This window comes from Simochromis diagramma, unplaced genomic scaffold, assembly GCF_900408965.1.
Source record: "Simochromis diagramma unplaced genomic scaffold, fSimDia1.1 OVJJ01000585.1, whole genome shotgun sequence".
Taxonomy (NCBI): domain Eukaryota; kingdom Metazoa; phylum Chordata; class Actinopteri; order Cichliformes; family Cichlidae; genus Simochromis; species Simochromis diagramma.
Genome location: NW_024387398.1, coordinates 6,190,064 through 6,214,244, shown reverse-complemented (window position 1 = coordinate 6,214,244; position 24,181 = coordinate 6,190,064). Strand labels below are relative to the sequence as shown.

At 39.5% G+C, this 24,181-nt stretch overlaps 2 protein-coding genes across 11 annotated transcripts in view; one reads left to right on the top strand and one right to left on the bottom strand.

Moving 5' to 3' along the window:
- LOC120720582 (LIM and calponin homology domains-containing protein 1-like) overlaps window positions 1–11,938 on the top strand; it is an 84,113-nt gene extending 72,175 nt beyond the window's left edge. For 6 of the 10 annotated variants that reach the window (XM_040010305.1, XM_040010307.1, XM_040010306.1 and 3 more), the window contains 12 exons: window positions 229–334; window positions 937–1,011; window positions 2,482–2,510; window positions 3,120–3,233; window positions 4,799–4,891; window positions 5,075–5,242; window positions 5,706–5,800; window positions 6,236–6,388; window positions 7,043–7,138; window positions 8,258–8,366; window positions 8,987–9,089; window positions 9,991–11,938. In XM_040010305.1, the coding sequence (XP_039866239.1) occupies window positions 229–334; window positions 937–1,011; window positions 2,482–2,510; window positions 3,120–3,233; window positions 4,799–4,891; window positions 5,075–5,242; window positions 5,706–5,800; window positions 6,236–6,388; window positions 7,043–7,138; window positions 8,258–8,366; window positions 8,987–9,089; window positions 9,991–10,016 (1,167 nt within the window). In that variant the 3' untranslated portion in view covers window positions 10,017–11,938. The remainder of the gene's footprint in view (window positions 1–228; window positions 335–936; window positions 1,012–2,481; window positions 2,511–3,119; window positions 3,234–4,798; window positions 4,892–5,074; window positions 5,243–5,705; window positions 5,801–6,235; window positions 6,389–7,042; window positions 7,139–8,257; window positions 8,367–8,986; window positions 9,090–9,990) is intronic. The other 4 variants (XM_040010309.1, XM_040010308.1, XM_040010311.1 and 1 more) reach the window with 4 other exon arrangements.
- Window positions 11,939–12,731: 793 nt separating this feature from the next.
- Window positions 12,732–17,842, bottom strand: phox2bb (paired like homeobox 2Bb). Its single transcript, XM_040010316.1, has 3 exons — window positions 16,049–17,842; window positions 15,225–15,412; window positions 12,732–14,888 (listed from the first exon to the last, which is right to left on the bottom strand). The coding sequence occupies exons 1-3, from the start codon at window positions 16,287–16,289 to the stop codon at window positions 14,460–14,462; spliced, it is 858 nt and encodes a 285-aa protein (XP_039866250.1). The 5' UTR covers window positions 16,290–17,842; the 3' UTR covers window positions 12,732–14,459.
- Between the last annotated feature and the right edge of the window lie 6,339 nt (window positions 17,843–24,181).

Sequence of the window (24,181 nt, the reverse complement as noted above, 5' to 3'; positions counted from 1 at the left end):
TGTAAATTTATAACAATATTTATTTATTTATTTTTCCCGATTTGTATATTTGTACATTTTAAATTTTGAATACTGTTCGTATGTATATAGTGCTGCAGACCTGTGCACCTCACCCCCCTTTCTTTTCCTACATATCTGCACTGTGTAGGAGATGCTCTGTATCTCATTGTACATGTGTATACTGACAATAAAAGGCATTCTATTCTATAATCTTAAATCTACCTGCAGGCCAATGATCCCTGCTCCCAGGAGCTCTTACAGAGGTCAGAGATGTCATCAAGCTCAGCTCCACCAGGATCATCTGGTTATCACCAGCAATGGGAAACAAAAGCAGGTATATACATGTTTAACACCCAGACATCTGGCTTATTTACCACACTTATTGTTTTCGATGCTTGATCAGCAAATCCCTGTTGGTGCTTGTTTTTCTTTTTGCCTTTCAATATGTCACTTTGCTTTGCTGCTATGATTAAAGGGGCATTCAAAGGTTTGCGGTCATGATGACTTGTTTTAGCAAAGCCTCGCCTAACTTATCATATCGCTGTAGTATATCCCATTTTATTTCATAAAGGAGATGGACATGCAATCCAACAAAACATCAATCAAAAAATCTGCCTTGCTTTATTGTTTTGTTTTTTTTTCTTATTTGTTTTTATTCATAATTTGTATAACCAAACTGGAATTAATTTTTATGTGGGGGGAAAAAGTGTTGCTCTTTAAGGGTTTTTTTTTACATTTATTTTAATTTTAGTTTTTTTTTTATATACCAGTTTTCCAGTTTCCACTTACAGTATCACAGGAGGAATGCTGCAATCTGCACCCTCTCCACCTCCTGGTTTTGACATCTATCCCTTATTCTTTCCTCCTTTCTTTCCCTTTCTCCCCTAATTCCCTCTTTTCCTTCAAACTGCACATTTTTATTTTATTTCGCTATAGAGCTTGCAAACAGTGTCAGGTCTTCGTTGGCAACCAGCAGCCCTAAATTACGCTGGGAGTTCTTCGCTCCGCAAGGTAAACTCCCTCCACTCGTGGCGATCACATTTCCGCCCTTGAGTGCTGGTGCACAGGGCTTCCCTGCCGTTTCTCCAAGGGCTAGACCCCAGACCCATCTCTTGTTTATTCCTTCATTTCCAACGTTTTTGTGAACGAACAGTGACGTTTTCTGTGTTTTAAATGTGTTTTGAAGTTTCTCATTCTTAGTATTACTGGCTCATCAGTGTCTTGTTGTTGTAAAAGATGTTCTCATCATGTTTACAGAAGCTCTTAATGAGAAGAAGTGCCCTTTGACAATATATTAAAAGAAGATTATACACATTTTTGACCTGCTTAACTTTTAGTTTCATGCTTGCCTCAGTGTGCTTCACATTATGGGGGCTTTTCCACCAAAAGCTCTAACATCTGGTGTGTATTAGAGCTCTATTAAAGTTGTGATCAGCATTAATCAGTACCCACTGCAGTGGGAAAGCCAGATGTTGGGTAGGGGAGAAATATATTCTCACAGAACTGTAGTTACAGCCTGTAACTAACAGAAATTTATTTAATTGTGTAAGGTTTATCTGTTGTTTTGATCATTCGAACATTTGACTGTTATTTATAAGTTGTTGTGGACTCCTTTTGCGTAGCAGTCTTTCTGCATGCAAGTGTGAATTTCAAAAAAATAATCTCCAAAAGTTGATTCTGTTCATCTGGACATAGCGTTTTGTGGGAGAAACGTTTCGTCACTCATCCAAGTGACCTTCTTCAGTCTCAGCTGACTGCAGGTTTCCCCAAAACTTATAAACAGTACATTTGCATAATGACTGAAACCAGCCCGCTGAAGGAACAAAGGGCTGGGAGGTCAGTTCCTTCATCTTAATTATGCAAATTCTCATGACCATGGATCAAAGACCACTGATCAATGGCCATGAGTTCTATTCACAAAGAGTTGGGGAATGGCTGCAATCACAGCATTGTAAGATGCTGAAAGATGTACCCTTAGGCCGCCTCCTCGATTCAGAGATGGTCTTTCCCTTTTCACGTAAATGGCCTCCCTGACTCGGCGCTCAAACCAGCGTTCCTCCCTGTCCAGGATGTGTACATCCTCATCATTGAAAGAGTGTCCACTGGCCTGTAGGTGTAAATAGACTTGCAGAGTCCTGGCCAGACGAGGTCAAAAAAGATAATGTTCAGCTGTTTTCCACACACTGGTTAAACCTACAAAACCTGACCTAGTAAGAGGCAAAGTTTCAATTTATATCAACATTTTTCTAACTAGAAAGACAAAATAAAACCTTTGAACCTTTGACAAATTATTAATTTACTGACTATGATTGTTGCTCTTGGTGGACTCAGCTCTGTCTTTGTTTTCTTTCATCCCCATTTTACTCCTCAGGAAATCAGCACTTGGCGTGTTGTCTTTTTCCTCAATATCCGTATGACTTAGTTTGATCCCCTGTGTCCAAATATCTCATTTGCTTTAACCGCTGTTTCCTTTCTCTGCAGAAGAGGCGGAAAAGGATCACCGTGGAAATGTGAGTAAATTCACAAAAACCCTTTTTTTACTGCTTATCCCCTCCTGCAGTACCATGGGTACACCAGTAGTTTAGCTTAATGTTGTAAAAGTAAAATTACGGAAGGGAGGGAATACACAAAATACAACAGGTAAGAGTGAAAAAAGGTGTTTTAGACTTTAACAGAAACGCAAAGCAAGAAAACCATTAATATGACTGCATGTGAATCTTTCAGTTTTATTATTCAGTGCTCACATACTGTCATATTGTAGGCGCCTCAGCTAATTATTATAGGACACACAAAGCTGTTTATGTAGCATGCCAGATGATGATGCTGTAGTCGATGGCTGAGACTGCTTTTATTTTATTTTCATTTAAGCTCATCTCTCTCTTTCTCTGTCTCTTCTCTCCTTAGTAGGAGTCCTTTGGCTAGCATTGGAGTAGTGCTGTTGTGGTAGACCAACTATTTCTGTCTCCTCCCTTCTCTTCTTCTACTTTTTTTTGTGGTGGATGTGTGTGCACTTTGGTGTTGATCTGTGCGTGAATGGGTTGTGGTTGGATGTGAATGTGTGCATGGATATTTGTATATGGTGATATGTGTGTGTGTGGGTGTGTGTTGGGGTCTATCAGGTGTCAGTTCCGGTGTTACCCCAGGCCAAGCGGGGAGACCGCTGGTCTTGGGACCCGGATGAGGAGCGAAAGCGTCAGGAAAGGTGGCAGCAAGAGCAGGAGCGCATGCTGCAGGTACACAGTATACCTAAAAGAGTCAAGCATGGTGCATGAAGCTGCAAAGTTAGGGGTTAGCTTTCTTATAGAGAACAACATACCTACAGTGTGCTATAATGATATATTGTGTTTTAGCAGCACAAACCAGTTTTGTGGAAAGACATGACAGGTTGTGGTCAGTCTCGGCCCCTGAGGATTTAATGACATTTAATTGTGAGACCTCAGACTCATTTCTACAAATGAGGTGATTTAACAAAAATAATAATAAATTGCAGCCAGTGTGGAAAGCAGGTGTTGTTACTGAATTTTGCTATTAAAGATTATTTCTAATATGATTTTCTGGAAAGCTTTTTTTTTTTGTAACTGGAACTAAACATGAATCCAGACCACACTGCTGCACAGCTGCACAGTCACTGACTTGCTCCGCTTACAGTCGGATGTATTAACCACATTTCATTGCTGCTCGCAAAGCTTGCCTCCATATTTGTTTTGTATTGAACACATCCTCCTGTAAAGGCAAACTCACCCCCATCCCCCCCAAGTTGCGTCTGTGCACACTTTAACCATTAGGTGGCGATTTTGTGCAGTGGAAGAACCTCTGTTTTGGTTTTATTCCCTCACTGTCTCCATCTCAAGCCACAGACAGAGGCAAGGACTCTGTCCAAAGCTGCTGCTGTTGCTGCTGCCCAAGTCACCCTCTCTCTCCTCGATATATAACAGGTGCATCTCAAGTCCACACACTTGTCAACATTTAATGGAGTTGCAGTGTTCATTATTTATCAAGCTCATCTACAGTGTTATCTTGAAAAAAGACGAAGCAGTGATGAAAGCCAATTTCCCTTCTTTCCAGTTGTTGCAGGATGGTTTGAGATGAGATGCGCTGAAATGGATGAATGTCTGGTGCATCAGTGTACTCATTACTTCCTTTTAGCCTCCCTGTGTCTGTGTTGTGTTGTCTTTAAATGGCGCCTTCTTTTTGGGGTTCTTACACAAGTCTAAAAGGTTAAAAAGGTAATCTGAGAAAATATGTTTGGTTATGGTTTTTAACTGCTTTTATTGGATATCCAATAAAAGCAGTTATAAACCATAAACCATACTCCAAACCAAAGAACATTTAAATGGAGTTTTGAAAATTGTGTAGGAACCCACTGTTTGAGAGCTTCTGCATGATATGCTTTCTGCTTTTGTCTGCACTGCCTGCTTTTGGTCTCCTTTGTTTGTTTTTTGTTCCTAACAAGCAGATATAAAATCTGTTTTTAGGCATAGCAGTGGATAGGAAGCTAAATTTGCCTTCACATATGTCTGTACATCAAGTTTCATATAGTTAAAGTGCATAATGAGGGTATTCTGCATGGAAATGTTGTAGCGTGTGCCTGTTATTGCAGCTCTCTGCCTTCTTGGACCAAGTTAAAACATTATCACAAGCAGAGAATTTTTAGCATTTGGTTGGCCTTTTGAAAAGTCTCTCAGTACTCTGTTGATGTCGGATATGTCTGCGCATTGCCTTTGTTTTCCAACTGCAGACAGTTTAGTCTTCCTCTCTGCTGTGCTGCATGTCATGTGTTGTGTTGCCATGGTAACAGGAGAAGTACCAGCGTGAGCAGGAGAAACTGAAGGAGGAGTGGGAGAAAGCACAGAAGGAGGTGGCAGAGGAGGAGAGGAAGTACCACGAGGAGGTGTGTGGGTGTGTTTTTTGCTTGACAGCACCTGTGATGGGTTTTTCTGCTTAACAATATCAACTGAATTACATGTAATATGTGTGTGTGAATTTGAAGTTTAAACGTAGTATTTCAGCTAACCTTCGCCCAGCTGACCACTAAATTATGGTTTAAAATTCATCTATGTTCATATTAAAACAGGAGCGTCGGATACTGGAGGAAACCGTGACGCCTCTGACGCCCCGCTCTTCCGCCCTGCCCTCCCCCAGTCGAGGTGAACTCTCCTCTCTCCCAACTGATCCTCAGGACACTATCGTTCGTTCTCTGGCTGACTGGGAACGTAAACAGGAACTGCTGGAGAGGCAATCGGTGAATAGCGCATTGATCATAATATGAGCTGTGTACCGTCACACTGTATAAATTCACCCTCATATGAACAGTGGCCAGAACACCTGCATGTGACATGTTTTTTGTTTTGTTTTGTTAATAAAGTATTTTCGTTTGCTACCTCGTTTAGCTGAGTTCAGGTTTAAAAAAAAAAAAAGGTGCAATTTACAATATAGTCTATACATGAATATGTTTATGATGCTCCTTGATGCATGCACAAAATTGCATTATTAAATTTGGTCTGACAGTATCTGGCTGTAAACAAGCCACAACCACATATAGAGCACTTCATTGGATTTTAATAGCATATATGATAAGTATGATAAGTATAAGTTATTGCTAAATTCATTACTTTTTAACTGGCTCAAGTTATTTTTGAAAGTCACTTAAGAGGACATCAAGGCTGGTCAGCTAACAGTTTGCTGTTTCTTACCTGCTGCCACAGAGGGAGAGCACAGAGAGCGTGGATCTGAAACGGAGAGAAAATGACCGGACTAGTGACATCAGCACCGCTGATGACAGCATGAAAACAGCCAGAAGGTTAGTTAAGGTGTCTCCATTGAGTAAATGTTCCAATGTTTTTTCAAATAATAAGTTCTTAATCCACAGTAGCACTTAATGAGGCTTAAATGTTAGAATACTGCTCTATATTTGGTCATAAATAGGAGGGCTTTCTTTGTTTTGTTTTTTGAAAATGAGTTAAAAGGTTCAGTTTTAAATTGAGAGCCACTTTTGATTTTGATACTTTAGGTAAAGGTAAATCAGCTTAGAAGAGAACTGCTCTCAGGTTAAAATGATGAACTACTAAATGATAAAATGAGATCAGTGAGACTGATCCGCCTGTTTCTGTGTGATGAAACAAATCCTGCAGGCTATGGCCATGACAGTATTTTGTTTTGTGTCTTTGTCTGAATTCTGTGTATTTTTGACAGTTGACCAATCATTTCAACACATTTCTCTCTCTGCTGTCATCAGCTCAATGAGTCAGAGCAGCAGTCAGGTGGAGAAATTTGGTCACAGCCTACAGAATGGCCAAAAGGTTCCTCCGGTGCTGGCCAAGTCTTCAACTCCAGTCAAGAAACAACAAGAACTCCCAGCAGACGGCAGCAAACCTCCAGGAGGACGAAGGTGTGTGAGAGAGAACAAGGCTTCAGTGTAGCTTCTGCCACAGTTCCTGAATATTATTCTCTAATAGCTTCCATTTGTTTTCCTCTTCTAAATAGAGGTGGGTTAAAAGCATGCATGCACATTAATGCAGTTTCTTGTCCTGACACATATAATCTCCAAATATGCCATGTGTTCATGTTGCAGTGTGATTCTTTAACATTATTTTATCCTCTCATGTCCATTGTCTTTAGTTTAAAAAAATTCTGCTTTTTAAAAATATATATATATTTTATCTGTGTTATAAATGCATATTTTAAATAATCACACCAGAAACCAGCAGGTTTCTATTGTGTTGGAGTAAAAGCTCCTGTTATGCTGTTTGGCCACCAGGTGGCATCTTATACCTGCATTTTGCTTCATAGTCTTCCAGCACTTGAAGCAGCGTTATTGTTTGCCATGACCGAAGTGTTATAAACCTTATCAGCAGAATCATATACTATCGTAACACATAACAATACATTTTAATGGATGAAGTAATGCTGGATCTATCCAAACATCACTGAGCAGATTTGACTGTTGTTCTGTCTTGGATTGGCTCGTGTCTGACTCTGACAGCCAATAGTGTCGCTGTAACTGCGAGTCATCGTCATGTTGCATGTTGCTGTCCATTTCCAGGAGTGGCCCTATTGATAATAACATGGGCCGCAGCTCATCAAAAACCCCTGCAGCATGCCCACCACCCTCTGACGCACTGCCTCCAGCACCCAACAGGTATTGCATCACAAATGGCCCACATGGAGGAAAGGGAGCTTGTGATTCACTTCTGCATTGTCATTTTCTGCTTTGCCGCTTGCATTTCTCCACCCAGCTCATAACATGTACCAGCAGCATTTACCCTCTAACCTGTATGGTATTTGAATAGAACCAAAGAATGGTGGAGTCGAGAAGTAGCAGTGTATTCATTCATTTTATGTAGTTTTGTTTTTTATGTTTCATCGTCGTACAATGAGCACATTCACATAAACTGCTCCAAATGATCCATTATCCAGCTTTAAGAAATTATGTTTTCTTTCAGTTAACATGTTTTTAAAATGCAGTTAACAGCACGCAGAGGAGACCAAAAACATACATGTACACCATGATGTCAGCAAACCGCCTCTGCTGAACATCAGTGAAAGCACAAGACAGCACGTACATGAATCTCTGCCACAGATAACTGCCTGCAGAATCTATAGGGAATGAATAAGACTTCTGGCTTTCTGGTTTCTGTTTGCAGTTTTATTGGCAAATCGTGTTTGAGCAGGCTTAAGTTACACACAGGTGAGCAGTCCTTGTAGAGATCAAAAGAGGGGATGCATTTGCTGAAAACACATCTACTGTCTGATGATAATGTTGTTTTTTCAAATGTGTTTCCATTCAAAGACAGTGACTGATAGAAGGAACAGAGAGTCTGGATCTCTTGGCTACACCAAAAACCCCTGAAATATTAGCTTTTCCCCAGGAGTGAAGTCAGCATACTAGTCAATGAATTTTCAATATTTTAAATATACAGACTCACAAGTTAGCAGGGGTCAAAAAGAGCACCACAAAACATAAGAGTGGAATAGTGGAATATACTTCACTACCACACTTTTTTCACCCTTTGATTGAAAGAAAGATAGAATCTGGTCTTCTGACGAGGATATTTATGCTTTGAGAATTATTTTTTTATTTCTGTCTTTTCTAATTTTCCAGAATGAAAACAACATGAAAAAATAAACTGGTTATTAACTGACTCCTTTTTTATTGTCAAAGTAGCTTAACTGGTGGTAATTAAACAGATGAGTGTTTAATATTGGTGATTTTCCTTCTATGTGTCTTCCTACTTCTCTCTCTCTCTCTCTCCTATAGGTCTGTCAGTGGGAAGAAGCTGTGTTCCAGCTGTGGTCAACCATTAGGGAAAGGGGCTGCCATGATCATAGAGACCCTCAGCCTCTATTTCCACATCCACTGCTTTAAGGTTGATGAAAGAGAAAGTGCTCATCTTTGTCATTCTCTGTTTTGTGTATTATCCAGATTAGATAAAATGAGTAGCAGTGTTAAAAGATAAGAGTGGTTAAATTATTGTTGTTTTTCTTCATTTTTTTACTTCAGACAATAGTCTACAAATATTTCAGGTCAAGTCAAGTGCAAACGATTTTTAAATCATCAAACACGTGTAAGAGTATTAGTTGAATCGATGAGGCTCTACAAGGCTTTGCTTCAAAGACTGCCTGGTTACCTCTGCTCTTTGATTAAATTTATGTACAGCACTTACAATAACAGGTCACAGGACATTTTAAAATTAGCTGTGTTCCATATTCAGCCTGAACTTGGAAAAGGACAGCCTGTATAAATGAAGGATTTAATAATAATCAGTAACCCATCTGTATGTGATCTGTCTTTAAAAATGTCCACCTTTAGTAGAAATAATTGGTTTGAGTCTCAGTACCACAGAAAGTGAAGGTTTGAAAGCCAAAAAGATTTAATGAAGTCTTTCATTGGATTTGTTGACACTTAGAAACACTTAGGGGAGGCTTCTCCTTTAATATACAACAGTTGGTAACAACATTTGCAATTTCCCTCTGTCTCTCTCTTCAGTGTGGCGTGTGTAAAGGACAGTTAGGCGATACAACCACAGGGACGGATGTCCGAATAAAAAACGGCCTCCTCAACTGCCACCAGTGCTACATCCGCTCCCGCTGTGAGTCCTCCTGAACCCTATCCTATGTCTTCCTCCTCTGTCTCCCCCTACATTATATCTATGTCTCCCAGGGAGAATGGAACATTCACAAGGAATGTTTACGTCTGTGGTCAGGGTGTACGGAATTAGAAAACAACACCACCATAAATAACTAAAAATAACCAGAAATAAATAACTATCTTTTTACATCATCCTCACAAAACAAAAAGTTTAATCTTTGTATAAAATTAGAAAAAAAAAGGGAAAGGTATTCTTCTCCCTTATTGTTTGCTAATGTTGGCCATATGTCTTATTTTCAATGATGAATAAATGCAGATTTTAATAATGTGAGCAGCAGCAGTAAATACGGCTCTCATGAACCAGGTAGAAAAACAAACCAAATTTATTTTGATTTATTGTTTTCAAAGTAAACTTGACACTATTTTATGCTAAAACTTTTCAGTGTGTTTCAAAACTTAGACTCTTTATTGCAGCGTAGATGTGAGGCTGATAGGACAAGTGTATTTTAATATGAAAATCCTCGCCAGCGCAGCTTAATACAGGTGCACCAGATGCAGTGAAGCTGAAACGGGCAGAAGGAGGAAATGGGGGTGTTGCACTCAGAAGAGGAAGACAGTAACTTTCTGTCCCTTTCACCTTTACTGCACAACAGCAAAACTTTTTCAAACAACACAGCTCGTGTTTCAGTAACCTCTCAACAGCCGTTATCATTCGGGGATCAGTAAACCGCAAAATCAAATCAGGGCCTCTATCAGAAGACTCCTGAGTCTTTATCTCAAATTAAGAAGGTCTTCTTTCATTAAAGCTCCATGTCCTTGAACATGAAGTCCCAGAAAAACAATTGTGGTTTATAAAAATTGTCAATTTGATTCTCTTTCCCCTCTTTTCCTTTCCTGTCAAGCTGCCGGACAGCCAACCACATTGTGACGCTCGACTGACAAGCACAAGGTTCAAAGGAAGAACCCCCCCCCATCCCTGTTTTAACCTGATTATCTGCAAATCACGTCCTTCGCAGCGTGTCAGAATCTTTGCATCTTCTGCAGTTCGATAACCATTCAAGATTCATCATGTGGCCCAAATGTGGGGGAAAAAAAAAATCTTCATATGTGTGTCATCTGATGCATGAGTGAAATCTGGATTTGATTGGTCCTCATGCCACCACAGACTGTGTTTCATCACGCAGCAGCGAGAAAAAAAGACTGCTCTGAGGCGGCAGCCATGTTGAAAAGAAAACACATCTGCAGATGCTTCAAACACAGGTAGACTATGTTGATGCCCTGTACTGTCTGAATGAACACACAAAAACAAACAAGGTGTTCAAAAATGTGAATTATTGCCAATATATTATATCACTTTTTATCGTTTAAGAGAGATTTTCTTAATTTTGAGGGATAAGCATCCAAAAACTGGAAAGAATAGATTATGTGGTAAGGCAGCTAGGCAGACAGAGAGCCTAAACAGGTTTAATCCGAAACACATTAATAAATGTATCCTCCTTCAGTTAAGTGATAAATTACAGCAAACAGATATAGAAAGTGCAATAAAGGTGACTATTTAGACTCAAATACAATATAGAGCGAGCCACTATTTTTATCCTTTGGCCCTCGCAGTGACCTCCAGTGTCTCTTTTTCTTTACAGAATAAAATTAGCTTCGAGTATAAAGACATAGTATGGATGTAGGTTCATCATTAGGGCAATAACAGGACTTAAAAGCTGGTTTTGTGCTTTTGGGTCACAGCAGGTTGTTCCTCTTCCAATCTATCAGCTTGGAAAGTCAAGACTTCAATGTGCCTTAGGAAAGCAAGGTGATGCAGGAAAAAACACCAGCTGTATGATGGTGTTTTATTTCTCCTTCATTTTATGTTGTTTTATTTTATTTTGTTGGAGGGATCTGGCCAAATTTTAAACTGCAGACAAGAAGGCTGCAGCTCTCCCTCACATCACGCTTTATTTTAGTTGATAAGTACTGTTTATTTTCACTCAAATTTGATTTCATAATTCCCCCGCCTCCCTTCCTCTGTGGTTTGCAGTGCTATAAAAAATGCAAAGACTGGAATAAAATGAAATAAAGCGTGTGATGTCTACTTGGTAAAAGACAGATTATGTATACTGCAGGGGAAAATTTCATTTAATTTGGATGTTTTATTCTAGAGTGATATAGACTTCTCTATGCTTTTAATTGAGGTAATTTTGATAATGGCTCAATGATAGAATACATTTATACCTTGAAAATTAAAAAAAATCACTAATACACGTTATTACTAGGTAAAGAGCAAAAATACTATAAACATATACCAGCAGCAGCTGCACCTGTGCAATATTTGGTTGGATGAAAACTAAAGATTTGTGGCGCTGGCTGCACATTTTCAGTCACTTGCTTCTTTTTTAAGGTGTATGAGAAGAGCTCTTCCTGTTATGTGTTGTGGATGTAATGAAAAAAGTGCACGTTTAAGCCTAAAACCAAATGATTTGCTGTATGAAAGCAAACTAGCAAACAGCCTCCTTATTCTCCTCCTGAACTGTGTCCTATAGCCAAGCTTCCCCTCTGGGGTCATCTCTTGATCTACAGTATTTTTAAACTTCTGTTATGATTGTGTATTTTTTTTCTCAATTTAGTTAACGAATAATTGTCAAGCCCAGTCTCTTATAGCGGGATCTTTGAGACGGAGCTCTATATTCAGACGGTCTTCTTATCGCAGGATAGTTGGGGAATGAAATCTTTTACGTCTGTTCTGTATTTATTGTAATATTCACCTGAGCACTATGCGAAATATAGATTAATTTGATGTTTAAATGCATTTGCATTTATAGCATACTGTATGTTTATAAATAAAATGTTATACATTAACGCCTTGCTTCTGTCTGGTCATTTTGCAATAAAAATACAGAAGAAAAGTAAATAAATGCTTTAAAATGTACATTTAGTAAGATGCCTGTTTGTTAAAAGTGTCACAAAGCGAAACTCTTCAGGTTTGGAATCATGAGTAAACGGACAAATATTATGCTCAGTCATTTCACCTGTAATCACAGCGTATTTGTTTTGTCCTTTTTATGTGTCATGTGACTCCAAGAACAAAAAGGCTGACCGTAACCAATTTTCGAGTGTTATTTAAAGATTTACATAGAAATTGTTTGAAATGTGTCTTCCTATTGATAAACTATCAAATAATATAATAGCTCATTCTAACCCAGTGAGAATAGAAACCTCTTTTTTTTTTTTTTCATGTGCGTTTTTATGACAGCACCATAAATTTCTAATGATAAAACACAAAAAACCCGTCTGTAGCCTGATGATGTTTTCAGGTGATACTAAAATAATACTCAAGTTGGGTCAGAATAAACCGAGAATAACGACTCCGAACATTTATTTGGCCTTAAATTCAAAGAGGTGCTTATTAAGGTCCTGAGTTTTTGATTAGAGTGCCTTTTTAAAATGTGACTTCATAAAATTAAAACATTTACATCGATGGACTCTCTGCCTTATACATGAAACGAATTCTGTGTTCAACTAACGGATTTCCGTATTTTTGATCTCACCTAAAGTCTGGTAGCGATTATTCCCAAATTGTGCCTTGAGTCAGAAAACTGGATTCCATGGATGTTTTTTTTAATAAAAGAAAAAGTGTCAGCCAGTTTGTTTAACTCCTTATTTACCATTTTAAAAATAAACCTGATTGAGTTTCATTTCTTGAAAAATAATCAATTTGTGTATTTTAGTGTAGTTTAATTTCAAGTTCGTATACAATATTTCCCCCGAATTTAAACATTGCCTTTTAATAAGAGTTAGTTTCTTGAAGAAAGATTGACTGACTGTTTGTTTGTTTGTCTGTTTGTTTGTTTTTAAAGAAACATCCTAGTTTCATAAATTAAACTAAAGGCCGGATTACCTTCTCCCATTCTTTTTCTTTTTCCCAAAAGTCAATCGGAAAGAACGAATTCTGAAACGTCGCGGTGCTGTCCGTGGTGCTGAAATCTTCGCCCTTTTCAAACCACCGTGACAAAATTTGTTTTTTCAAAATTGTTCAAGAATCGTATACTACAAAAAGAATAATAACCGATCATTTCCACGATTTCTTTCCCAAAGAAAAACATGACAAAACAATATGGACTATTTTTTTTTTTATCATCAACAATCATTTCAATGGTACACCTGGAAAACTATGTGCACATGTAGAAATATTTCCTTCTTAAATATAAGCATTCATTACCTACATATAAATAACTTTCAGATCCTGGACAAAACATGTTACATAATGCTCACAAAATGGGAGGGAAATCATTGTAAAATCAGACAAAGAGACAACATGCAAATTATATAGAAATAAATACAATGTTTGCATCCATTCCCCTTTTTTACCCAAAATAAATTCTTCCGAGGGAATTTTGTAAAACATCAAAAAGACTTGTATGATCGATCTACGAGGGAGTATGGCCTATGGTTCAACTATAGGAGACAATAATACGTATTAACACTATACAATTTTGAGCCACAAAAACATTGCCGTAGAAAGACACACAAAACATACAGATTTCCTGTCAGAGGTGAACATTGCAGTAAGTTTGTGCCTTTTTTCTTGAGGAAATAATTGTGTTTATATCGATAATTTAAAGAAACTAAATTCTCAGCAGCCTTAGAAACCAAAACACAGCTGTAAGAGGCCACTTCCACACAGCAGGTTGTGTCTGCAGAGAACAAAACAGCAAAATGCGTCAGCGTCTTGTTGGATATTGGTTGTTTCATACCATGTTTGTGGAAAGCATCCTCAGTCGTGGAAATTCAACGTCTCTGAACGAAACAAAGCATCTGATGAACACTGACATTTAATGTGACTAAACGAGGCTCCTTTGCTCACTGATGGCACTACGCCTTTCCAGCGCGGCGACGTTTGTTTATGCTCCAAATCTGAACAAAATATATTCATCTTAACAAGTCAATTGATCCGATTTTAAGTATTTATTTCAAGCTTAATGTGTTTTTAATTAATGCATGAATAATGGCTGTTTAGATAACATTGGTGCACGTAGAAAAAGACCTTTTCTGTCTTATTTCTCAGTGTATTTCGTCCCGAGACATGCTTGAAAAGATTTTACACAACTTGCACTTGTTTGTAGAAAATAACTTTTTTTTTTATTATTATTATAAGACGATCTGACTTGTCAAGATGGATATGTTTGCCGCAAACTGCCAGCTGGCCACAAGAAACGACGCAAGGCGTAAAAATAAAAGATAACAGTAGTAATCTTTTTTTCCTAACTGCTTTTTGTTGTCCTTAAGTCAGTCTTGGGCGATTGCTTTTCAGTCTCCAGAGAAGGAGGAAACGTATCTCTCTTCCCCTGCTCTGCTTCTCTTTCCCCGATGTGAAGCTTCATTAGAACATGCTGGTCTTTACTAACGTAGCTTTGGCTCCGTTCTGTCTTTGCAAAGACGACAGTACGCTGGCGAAGGGCCCGCCCAATGAGTCCGGGATAGAGGTGATGGTCCCCGGTGCGGTGGCCCAGCCTTGGCTTGGTGCTGTCACTCCCATGCCGGTGGACACGGAGGTCTTCACTTGGTCCGCTTGTCCGTTCCCGGTGGTGTTGACTTGGCCTGCAGTAGGGCTCGGCCCGCCGCAGTTGGAGGTGGGCACGGGGTTCGGGCCCGGTCCTCCTGTGCTGTCAGGGTCGGTGGTTTTGGTCTCTTTGCTGTCTTCATCTCTCGAATCGGACTTTTTTCCAGAACTGGACTTGGCTGCAGCTGCAGCCGCTGCTGCAGCCCGCTCCTGCTTGCGGAATTTGGCACGTCGGTTTTGGAACCATACCTGTTTAGTTGTGAAAAGGTGGAAGTAGAAACGTTTAACGACCGTGACTTAAATTTCTAGAAGACTGACAAAGCAAAGGGCGACAGAAAAGTTGAGTTCTCTAAATAATTTAGTCATATAAAGACGTTTTAATATCTGAAAGCCTCAAAAGAAAGACGTTGTCTATTTTGCCAATGTGTACACAGCAGTAGTACTCAGCACTTCACATTGTGAAAGCAGTTCGACTTTTGCTTAAAATCTAGTGATAATGATTGATTAGACCCAGTATTTTGAAATAGTTCTCATTTGCATCCACCAGTGCGTAACTGTGCGTAAAAGGAGTCGGTAGTTATGTACCTGCACTCTGGCTTCAGTCAGATCGATTTTGAGTGCCAGCTCCTCTCTAGTGTAGATGTCCGGGTAGTGTGTTTCAGCAAAAACCCGCTCCAGCTCCTTCAGCTGTGCGCTGGTGAAAGTGGTCCGGATGCGCCTCTGCTTTCTCTTCTCGTTCAGTCCCCCGTGATCCGTGAAGAGTTTGTATGGAACTGTAAATGAAATGTCATGGTTACACGTGCAGTGGTCTTATCGGTGCAGTAATGGGGAGATATGAGGGTGTGTAAATGTGATGTTGTCAAATGGAAGTAAATTCAATATTTTGTTTAAAATCCGGTTAAGGACGCTGGGCTAAAGGTTCCAATTGTATTATGCCTTTGATTACCTTTGAATTAGTTCAGAACTGATAACGTTGCAGACCTGTGATGGGGTTAATTGTAATGTTAAACTAATTGTTCTCCTCAGATTGAGGCTCAAGTTTGAAAACTTGTCATAATGTTCCCATCCGCCCCGCTTGTTGCTACTGTAACTCCAATTCGGTGTCAATAATGAGCTTTAGTCTTTGGTTATCTAATTATTTTCGAAGCTTTATGTCTCATCGCAAAGTAAATAAATTATGCCTATCATTTTGGCAGCTTAAGATAATTCTGTTGGCGGTTTTGGGTGTGACTGGGATAGTATAACCCCGTAACCGAATTACCGCTTGCCTGCAATCGCTTCTAACGTGATAAATTCTTTCATTTGTGTAAGCAAATTTCGTTTCGTAAATACTAAACACATTTCCATTTTCAAATGCAATCAAGGCGTCCTATAATACACCGGGTTGAGGCTCTGGAGCCGCTGCTTACCTGCGGCGTACGGGCTGCTCTGGTGGTCCCGCAGGGTCCCCAGACTGCAGGACCCCGGCGTGAGAGACGGACAGCCGGAGGTGGCCCCAAAAGTGGTCCTGATGGGATTGTACTGAAACCCACTGGCTTGACTGCACGAACTGAAGTCCGCATAGGCCGATGCCAAGCTCGAAGTGTCCATCCCGGCCATACATGACTCGTAGGCAGAGGAATTTAGGTAAGAATACTCCATTTTATACATTTGAGAAGGCTCGGTAGAGTTAGAAAGCTGCACTTCCCTGGAAAAAATGGCAAACAAAAGCACCCAAAAAATGGGTTTGAAAGAAAAAAATAATAAAAACAAAAATGAGTAGGACGCGCGGTCTGAGTTTGGGGGGAAAGATTACTTGTTTGGTTTGAACTGATGGGAAAAAAAAGGCTGGACGGTGGGTAGATGTTCACTGCTCAGCGCCTGCTCCAAAACTGGCCTCCTTTATAGGAACCTAGCCCTGTTTTATGAAAAGCCCCCTAAGAGCCGCCTAGCCCGAGGTCTCTAGAGCATATAGTCCTCATAATAAACTTGGCTCTTTCCGCTTGGACAATAGCAAAGCGTTTGGTCTTATTGCTAGCGCTTTTTTACATGACAATAACTCATCAGTCTATTGGGCTGGCACTGGGGGCCCGGGCTGTCCAACCTCCCTATCATTGATCCCCTGCATCTCTAATTAGAATTTAATACCTCGCCATTACGCACCCCTCCACCACCACCACCGCCGCCGCCCACCCCTCTACCCATCCACCCCACTCCTCTCCAACCACCATCTTGCCCTTTAATTCAATCACACCACTTGGAAATAATGAAAGTTGGGTGACGATTCTCCCTGATCCAATTTTCTCCAAGCTTTTAAGCCTTTTAAGCGACCGTATACCTTGGGCAGGATTTCACATAGTATTCCCCCTCTACCTCTTCTTTCTGCCCGTCTGCTCCGACTATTTTCACTGATCCTGACTCTGGTCTTCTGCAGTGAAGCCAAACGTGTCGGCTTTTATCTCTTATAACCATCTACATTTTTATTGGGGCTAAACAATTTGTTACAAAAGCACCTGGTTTAATTTTTTTAATTACCTGTTTGTATCAACTTTAGAGAAAAAGAAACGAGATATGCATTCACGTATATGATTTTTAAACCGAATGTGTGCTACCTGCACGCAGTATCGCCTGTCTGGATTTCTTCGGGTTTTATTTAACACGAAACTCTTAGACACAGCTCGATTTTAAATCCGGACAGAATCATTTGTGGTTCACGACTTTGTTGCTGTTATTAAGGGGGGAGGTAGAAAGAAAGGTAGAAATTGTCTCCATGGGCTCAGAGCCCAACGTGTTGGAATTTATGCGCGGTAATAAACGTATTTTCCGGCTTCGATTTCATACTAAATTTTGCCTTTTCTGCCAACATTTTTCCAAATCTTTTCCTGCTCAGCTGCAGTATAATCTCCCCGAAACTTCCGGGTGTATTTTTATGATTCAAATGAGTTTGTAATTGTCTTTATTACTTTCATTATTCCGTTTATTTGGCAAATAACATCTTTCTAATGAAAGTAACGAACTGGCGAGGCAGTCATCGGACCTCTTAGGCTCACAATATTGGCTGAGTGGTTAATTTGGTTTGCGTAATAAGGTGAACCATTTTGTATGGCGCTTACACTCTCGATGCGTTTCTTCTTCCTCTTTTTTTTTCCACTGGACCGAGTTCAAGTCCTCTGTTGAAGCAGCGAGTTTTCCCTTTCAAATGATCGAAACACAAAAAGAAGAAAAAGCAATTACGGTGCATTTATTAAATTTAGCACATAAGTGTTTGATTATTGAATTTATTATTCTGTTCATGTTTGGGTGATTGATATGAGTAGTGGCCCTACATCGAAGTGTTACAATAATATTCTTATAATATCTGAGGATAAAATGATCAATAGAGTATGTTAGTATTTTCTATTATTAATATTATATTGAGGCTATCAGCTTGGACATTACATATTACAAAATTTTGTCTTAAAACCTATAAAACGTCATCATAAGATTTTTATAGATCTTTGTTTCTTGTAACTGTAGTACCTCGGAGATATTTGATTTTGTCATAGTATTGAGTTTTATATACAATAATTTTTATAGGCTGATATAAAAACAATGTAGACGTTTACTGGAAAAATGCTAGCAGGTCAATATCTGAAGACATAAAGATTTCATATTCTAAATAGCTTCACTAAATAAAATAAGATGTATTACCTATAGCTATATATTTTTATAGACTGTGCACCATTTATACCTCCATGACATAAAATATACGATTTTATTTTTTTAATTGTTGCCTTTTAGTAAAAATATTGACTTGCTTTGTTATTTAAACTGAAACAGGGGAGAATATGAGGCTGAATGTGGCACCGAACACAACAAGGTGCAGCTCCCGCTAAATAAAAAATAATAATAAATAGAAAACCTGCTTGCATTCTGCCATCAATTATTTTTCTCCACAATTGCTGACGTGTTGCAGTGTGTTTCTCCCTTTTCTTCCTTGTGTACATTGTCTTCCCAGGGATCAATGAGAACAGAAAAAAGTTAATTCTTTCTTGACACAACCCGGTCCCTATTATGTAAATGTTTTCTTTTTTTTATTTTCTCTTTCTACACACGAGCTGGGACCCAAAAGTTGTACCAAATGGTTAATTTGATTATTGAAACCAAAGAGCCAAATGGTTCACCGTCCTCCCTCCACGCGTCTGGCAGCGAGAAAAGAAACCATCTCTGGGAATTAATCTAATAACGCTCAAAGAAACGAGAAGTCTTTTCTGATATTTCGCCGAGGCAAATACAATTATAGCTTTTAGCCATCGGTTTCTTTCACTGAAGCTGCTCTTTATTCTTGTGGTCTATAGTCCCTCCGCCATAGACCAGCTATTGAAACGCCTCCTTTTTTATAGTTTCAACATCTTTTAATTCTTTCAGCTGGTTCGGCTGGCACCCAAAGCCGCAGTTTGATTTTGTTTTGATGTGAGAATATAAAATTTGAAAGGAGAAAATCTGCAATGTGAGTTGACTTAAATGACTTTTGAAAAGATTTTACAAGATGCAAGACGTGCAGTCAGCTTTTATGTGGATGCACAGGGTCTGTTGGCTGCAGATTGAAACACTCTCCATACAGAGCACCTTTTCCAAACACAGTGAGTGAGGAAGAAACAGTGATTTACACTAACATAATTGTCCTTTAATTCGTAATTACGGTGCAAATAAAGGGCCTCAACCATATGTATTCACTTAAATAAATCAGGAAAACGCGATGTGTGCAAGACCTTAAATTCCCTTGGCAAGTGCCGGACAATAGAAGGGATATGGGAGGAACTCCTCTCCATTTAGTGCACACTATCGTTGCTCAGCAATATAGGAATGCGGGTCGACAGGAGGGACAAAAAGTGGAACAAAATGCCATTGTCTCTGGATGGATTGGATGGATCCACTCCCCTGAAAAGGCAAAGTAACAGAGGAGGATAAAGAGAGAGAGAAAGATGGGAGGGTCCCGCTGTCACATTTCACCTACAATGTCTCACTCCTCCGCCCGAGGAAATCCTACGCTTATCAAAACGGTTATTAATAAGGCCGCGTGTTGCAGGGGAGGGGCTCTGGAGCAGATAAAAAATTCATTTTGGGGGCGATTTCTCATGGCAATTTAGTCTGATGTCTCAATTTGACGGGATGGATAGAAGGTCTCCCTCTAGTTGCAAAATGCGTGAAAAATATCTGAGAAAAACGATTACAAGATGAGAAAGGAGGCTTTGCTACATCTTTACACTAATAATTCGGGTTATTATTAATGGGTGGCAATTATTCTGTAATAAATCACATTCGTGTTGGATATTTTGTCTAGGTGTACTTTCTTTTCACCATGTAAAACTGAACATCGCAAAATATGTTAACTCAAAAGGATGGGTTGGGGTGGGGGGAGTGGGGGGGATCAAACATCAGACTTTAAGGTGTTCCAGGCTGGTGCGTAAAAGGCGCATCGCGTTTCCAAGCGCACAGATGGAAAGTGACATCTGGGAAAGAGGCAAAATTCAATTAGAAGCTGGTGTCTTTCTCCATGTCTGCAGAAAAAAACGTTCAGCCAGCACAAAAGACGCCAGGGATACAGCCTGCTGCGAGCAGGCTCAGTCTCGTGATGTTGTTTGTGTATTTTGTATTTTTATGGAGAAAATATTATGTGCATTTACACCTTGTTAAAATCTATGAAATAAAATCACCAGAGGTCACGGTGATCGTCAGATACAGTAAAGGAGAAGAAGGGAGGGGGAAAAAAAATCAACTTAGCGCCATTTCATCTCGCCTTTATGGGTTTATAATGATCACGTAATAAATTGTGAATGTAACTGTTTTGAATTCGTGGACTACAGGTTGTGTGGTGTGTAATTTTTCCCTCTTATCTTACGTTAACTGTCTTCCAGATGCTGCAGCCAGCTCCAGCAGAGCACAGCTCGTCTCCTCTGGCCTCTCTGGCCCCTCTGAGCCTTTATCTGCTCTTCCCAAGTGACCAAGAGACCAGCCAGTGGATTAACATAAAAATCTTATTCCAGTGGATAAGATTAGGAAACATATTACCCTCAAACGCGGCCTTGGCACGGGCGAGAGCCAGGCAAGGAATCAATTACTAAATTACTCCAACCTCTAAGTCGACATTAACGCAGAGAAATGCCATCGACCGGTCCTGAAATAAGATTTCGCAAAGATGTGATCATTAAATCTCTTGCCAGTGTTCAAGAATTTGATTCATAAAATCGTCTGAAATGAGATGGAATTAAATTCTTATCGGAGCTCTTGTCATCGTTTCATCCCGCGCTGTTTAACGTTGGTCAATGGCCTTCATGAGATTTTCCCTGTAAATAAACTTGGTAATTGAATCCGCCTCTCCACGACACATTGTTTGGTTGTTATTAATTTATTGCAGCCATGCAGGCGGACGGATGGGGTATGCAGGCCGGAGTCAGGCTTAGAGTCAGAGTCAGGTCCCAGATAAATGTTTTAAGTCACAGACGCCGAACCACGTTGTGATTTAGACTCAGTTAAACTGCAACAAGCTTTTTTGGGGAGGGGGGCAATCTGAAAAATCATCTGTCATTTTTTTTCTGGCCTCCTGCTTTTCCCCCCAGTGGGGTCAAAGCATATTTTATTTAGCATAGTCTACTGGCATTAACCCCCTTCCAACCCCCGCATTAGCAATTGACAATTATTAGGCTGAGCCTCATAAATCAGCTGCGTGACCCGTTATTATTGTTGAATTGAATAGCTGTTGGGGAAGTGAGGGTCAGTGTCATTAACTTGCCTCCCCTCTCACCCTCCGCACCCACCCCTCCTCTATCCTACACCACCCTCGGGCCCCCTGAAGGCATTTGGCTCTCTATACAAGGACCTGCTTGCTAATAATGCCGTGTGGTCGGCCTAAAAGCTTAATCACACATGCATTAAGCAGCAGACAGGGGCCTTTTGTGCGCACGTAGGTTTACTGGAATTAAGCGATTAATGGTCATCTGAGCGGCAGGCGACAAGGCGGCGCATCGAGGATGATGGAGCGGTTTTTAATGTCAAAAAAGGGAAGAGAGAAGGAGCGGAGGCGGCAGGGTGAAAGGAAGGAAAGAGGGAGGGAGGGCTGGGCAGCAATTACAGTAGGCCGTGTCTCCCAATCCATCATAAAACGTCAAGGTCATTGTGAGTTATATTGATTATTAGACTATACAACGCTTTGTAATGTTTATTACACACCCCTGCTTCGACATTACAATATGCAAAAATGCCGCATGTAAACACCTGCTATCAATTTCTAAAGCTGCTCATTTGTTTAGCCTCGTGCCCCGTTCTCAATTTCATATTCTTTTGATGCGCTCAGACTAAACACGTGGCCCCAGTTGTACATTAGACTCTTTATTTTGCCCCCAGACTCCATCTGCATAAATCACATGGCAGCTCATATGAATTATTATTTCCATATAGTCAAAAGAGTCCCAACAAGAGACAATAACCCTGCATGCACAAAAACAGGTCTTCTCAAATCTATTGTTTCTTGTACATCTGAGGTCACAAATGGTAATGAACTTATCAATATCACAAGCTGTCAGGGTGCTATATTGTTACTGCTGTAACAAAACTTCAAACAGTGTCTCTCACAAACATTTTGTAAGACAGATTAAATAACCATTTATTTAAGCTGATGTACAGCCATCACCTGATCATGCAGATGATTTGAGGTAGTTCAGTGTGCAGGTGTGTTTGACTGAAATTTGAACAGCTTCAGTCAACCCTTATTAACAACTAATGAACACCATACTTATAAACCCCCACAGTCATGTAGGTTAAATTATAATGGCTACTTTACAATTCATTCATACACAAATAGTGTTTGAAGTTTATTACTGCAAAGTAAAAAGTCTAAATCTACCATGACTGGTGTTTTTAAGCAAGTTTCTCTCCACTTTTTCCACTGAGATGAGGTACTATATAGTTTTAATTTTAAAAAGTCCTTTTTTTCAGTTTTAAAACAAAAGCTTTGAAATAACAATAAAACAAATAGATCTAAACTTATATGCAAAGAAAGCTAAACATAACAGCAGAAATATTGAAGAAGCTGTGCTCAATGGGTTGTTTCCACATTTTTTATAATTACTCAGTTGAAGAAGTTTACCACATTGGGTGGACATTACAGTAGCTCCCATTAGTATCACCCATAATAAAGATGGTATCACGATATAGCAGTTTTATAATTCTCAATACATGAAAATCTATTATGATAAATAAGGAGTAGGATCATATCACTTTAGTTAATTAGCGCTCTAACTTATTTTCCATTGTCATGCCCACCATCACTCATTTTCCTCCTGTGAGCTACTTCTTCACTAGAAGTTACTTAACTTCAGTTCACTTTAGATTTAGATTAGATAACCACACTATCTATTTTCCACTAAAGCAGTTCCAGCGCCCAATCTAAAACTGGTTCCATGCTTTTCCATTGACACGCAGTGGCGAAAAGCTGGCACTGGCATGGCTAGCACAAAATTGCCAGGCCCAAATTTGAAGTCACTGTTTTCAGTGGCTTTAGAAGCTGAAACAACAAGAAACTCACCAATGGAGATGCATTCTGCAGATTCAGCATCTGCACCACATAGTATACCGCTTGTGCTTCATAATGCTAGGTAGTAGAACAGTACAGTACAGTCGTGACTGATAAGTTAAACTGCCTCTGTTTAGAGTGTTTGGCTACAGCTTATTGATAAGATATTTAGAGAAGAAGTGAATAAAATCTATTTTAATTGACCATGCCACCATTTTAACTGATTTGCTTGTTCGTTTTTTGTTGATTTGACATGTTTCAGTCTAGCACTTACTACTCCAACTGCTGTTTGTGCATTACTTTGAATATTTTAATGGTATTGAGTCCCACATCCAATTTGTGAAGCTCTATTTGGCAACGTTTCCTCATTAAAAAAAAAAAGTTGTTAGTGAATTAATTGTTGAATACCAGATGGATGCTAAATTAAACAAACCTTGGTTTCTTCCCAAACAAAATGTATAGCTGTGTTTGTTGTACGTGTATCTTGGTAAGTGCATAGTATTTGAAATTTTATAATCAGTTAATAAGTAATGATTAGCGCATTCATTTGCATGCTAGAAAATCATTTTATAAGATAACTGTGACGAGTTTTTCATGCGTAAATCCAGAGTTCATGTTGAATCACATCCATCTTTGAACAGCAAGATCCTGATACCATCATCTCTCTTCTCTCCAGCAGCAACCTCAAATTTACTAAACTGTACAAGAGGAAGTCAACTTCCTCGAAATTCATGCACACTTTGTCACCACTGCTCATCTTCAATGAAGCCATCCGTATTGATGGGAGAGGGTGATTTATATTGCCATGACTACCATCCAATGGCAGCACTTGTTGATCAATCAAAGCTAATTTGATTGGATGGAATCCTTAAAGAACAGCCAGATGGGAGCCATCAGAGTCAGTCTGTCCACTGCAGACTCTGATTCACTTCCTGTTCCCAGAAGGCCACTGTCTGGGCTCTGAAGGATGATGCTGCACTACAGAGCTGGAAGACAAAGATTCGGCATTCTG

Bases quoted from the DNA above. Each gene is read 5' to 3' on its own strand.
- phox2bb (XM_040010316.1), bottom strand. From the start codon at position 16,289: ATGTATAAAATGGAGTATTCTTACCTAAATTCCTCTGCCTACGAGTCA. The intron at 15,413-16,048 runs GTAAGCAGCGGC...TTTCATTTACAG, and splicing joins GAGCAGCCCGTACGCCGCAG to TTCCATACAAACTCTTCACG. The intron at 14,889-15,224 runs GTACATAACTAC...ACAACTAAACAG, and splicing joins TGACTGAAGCCAGAGTGCAG to GTATGGTTCCAAAACCGACG.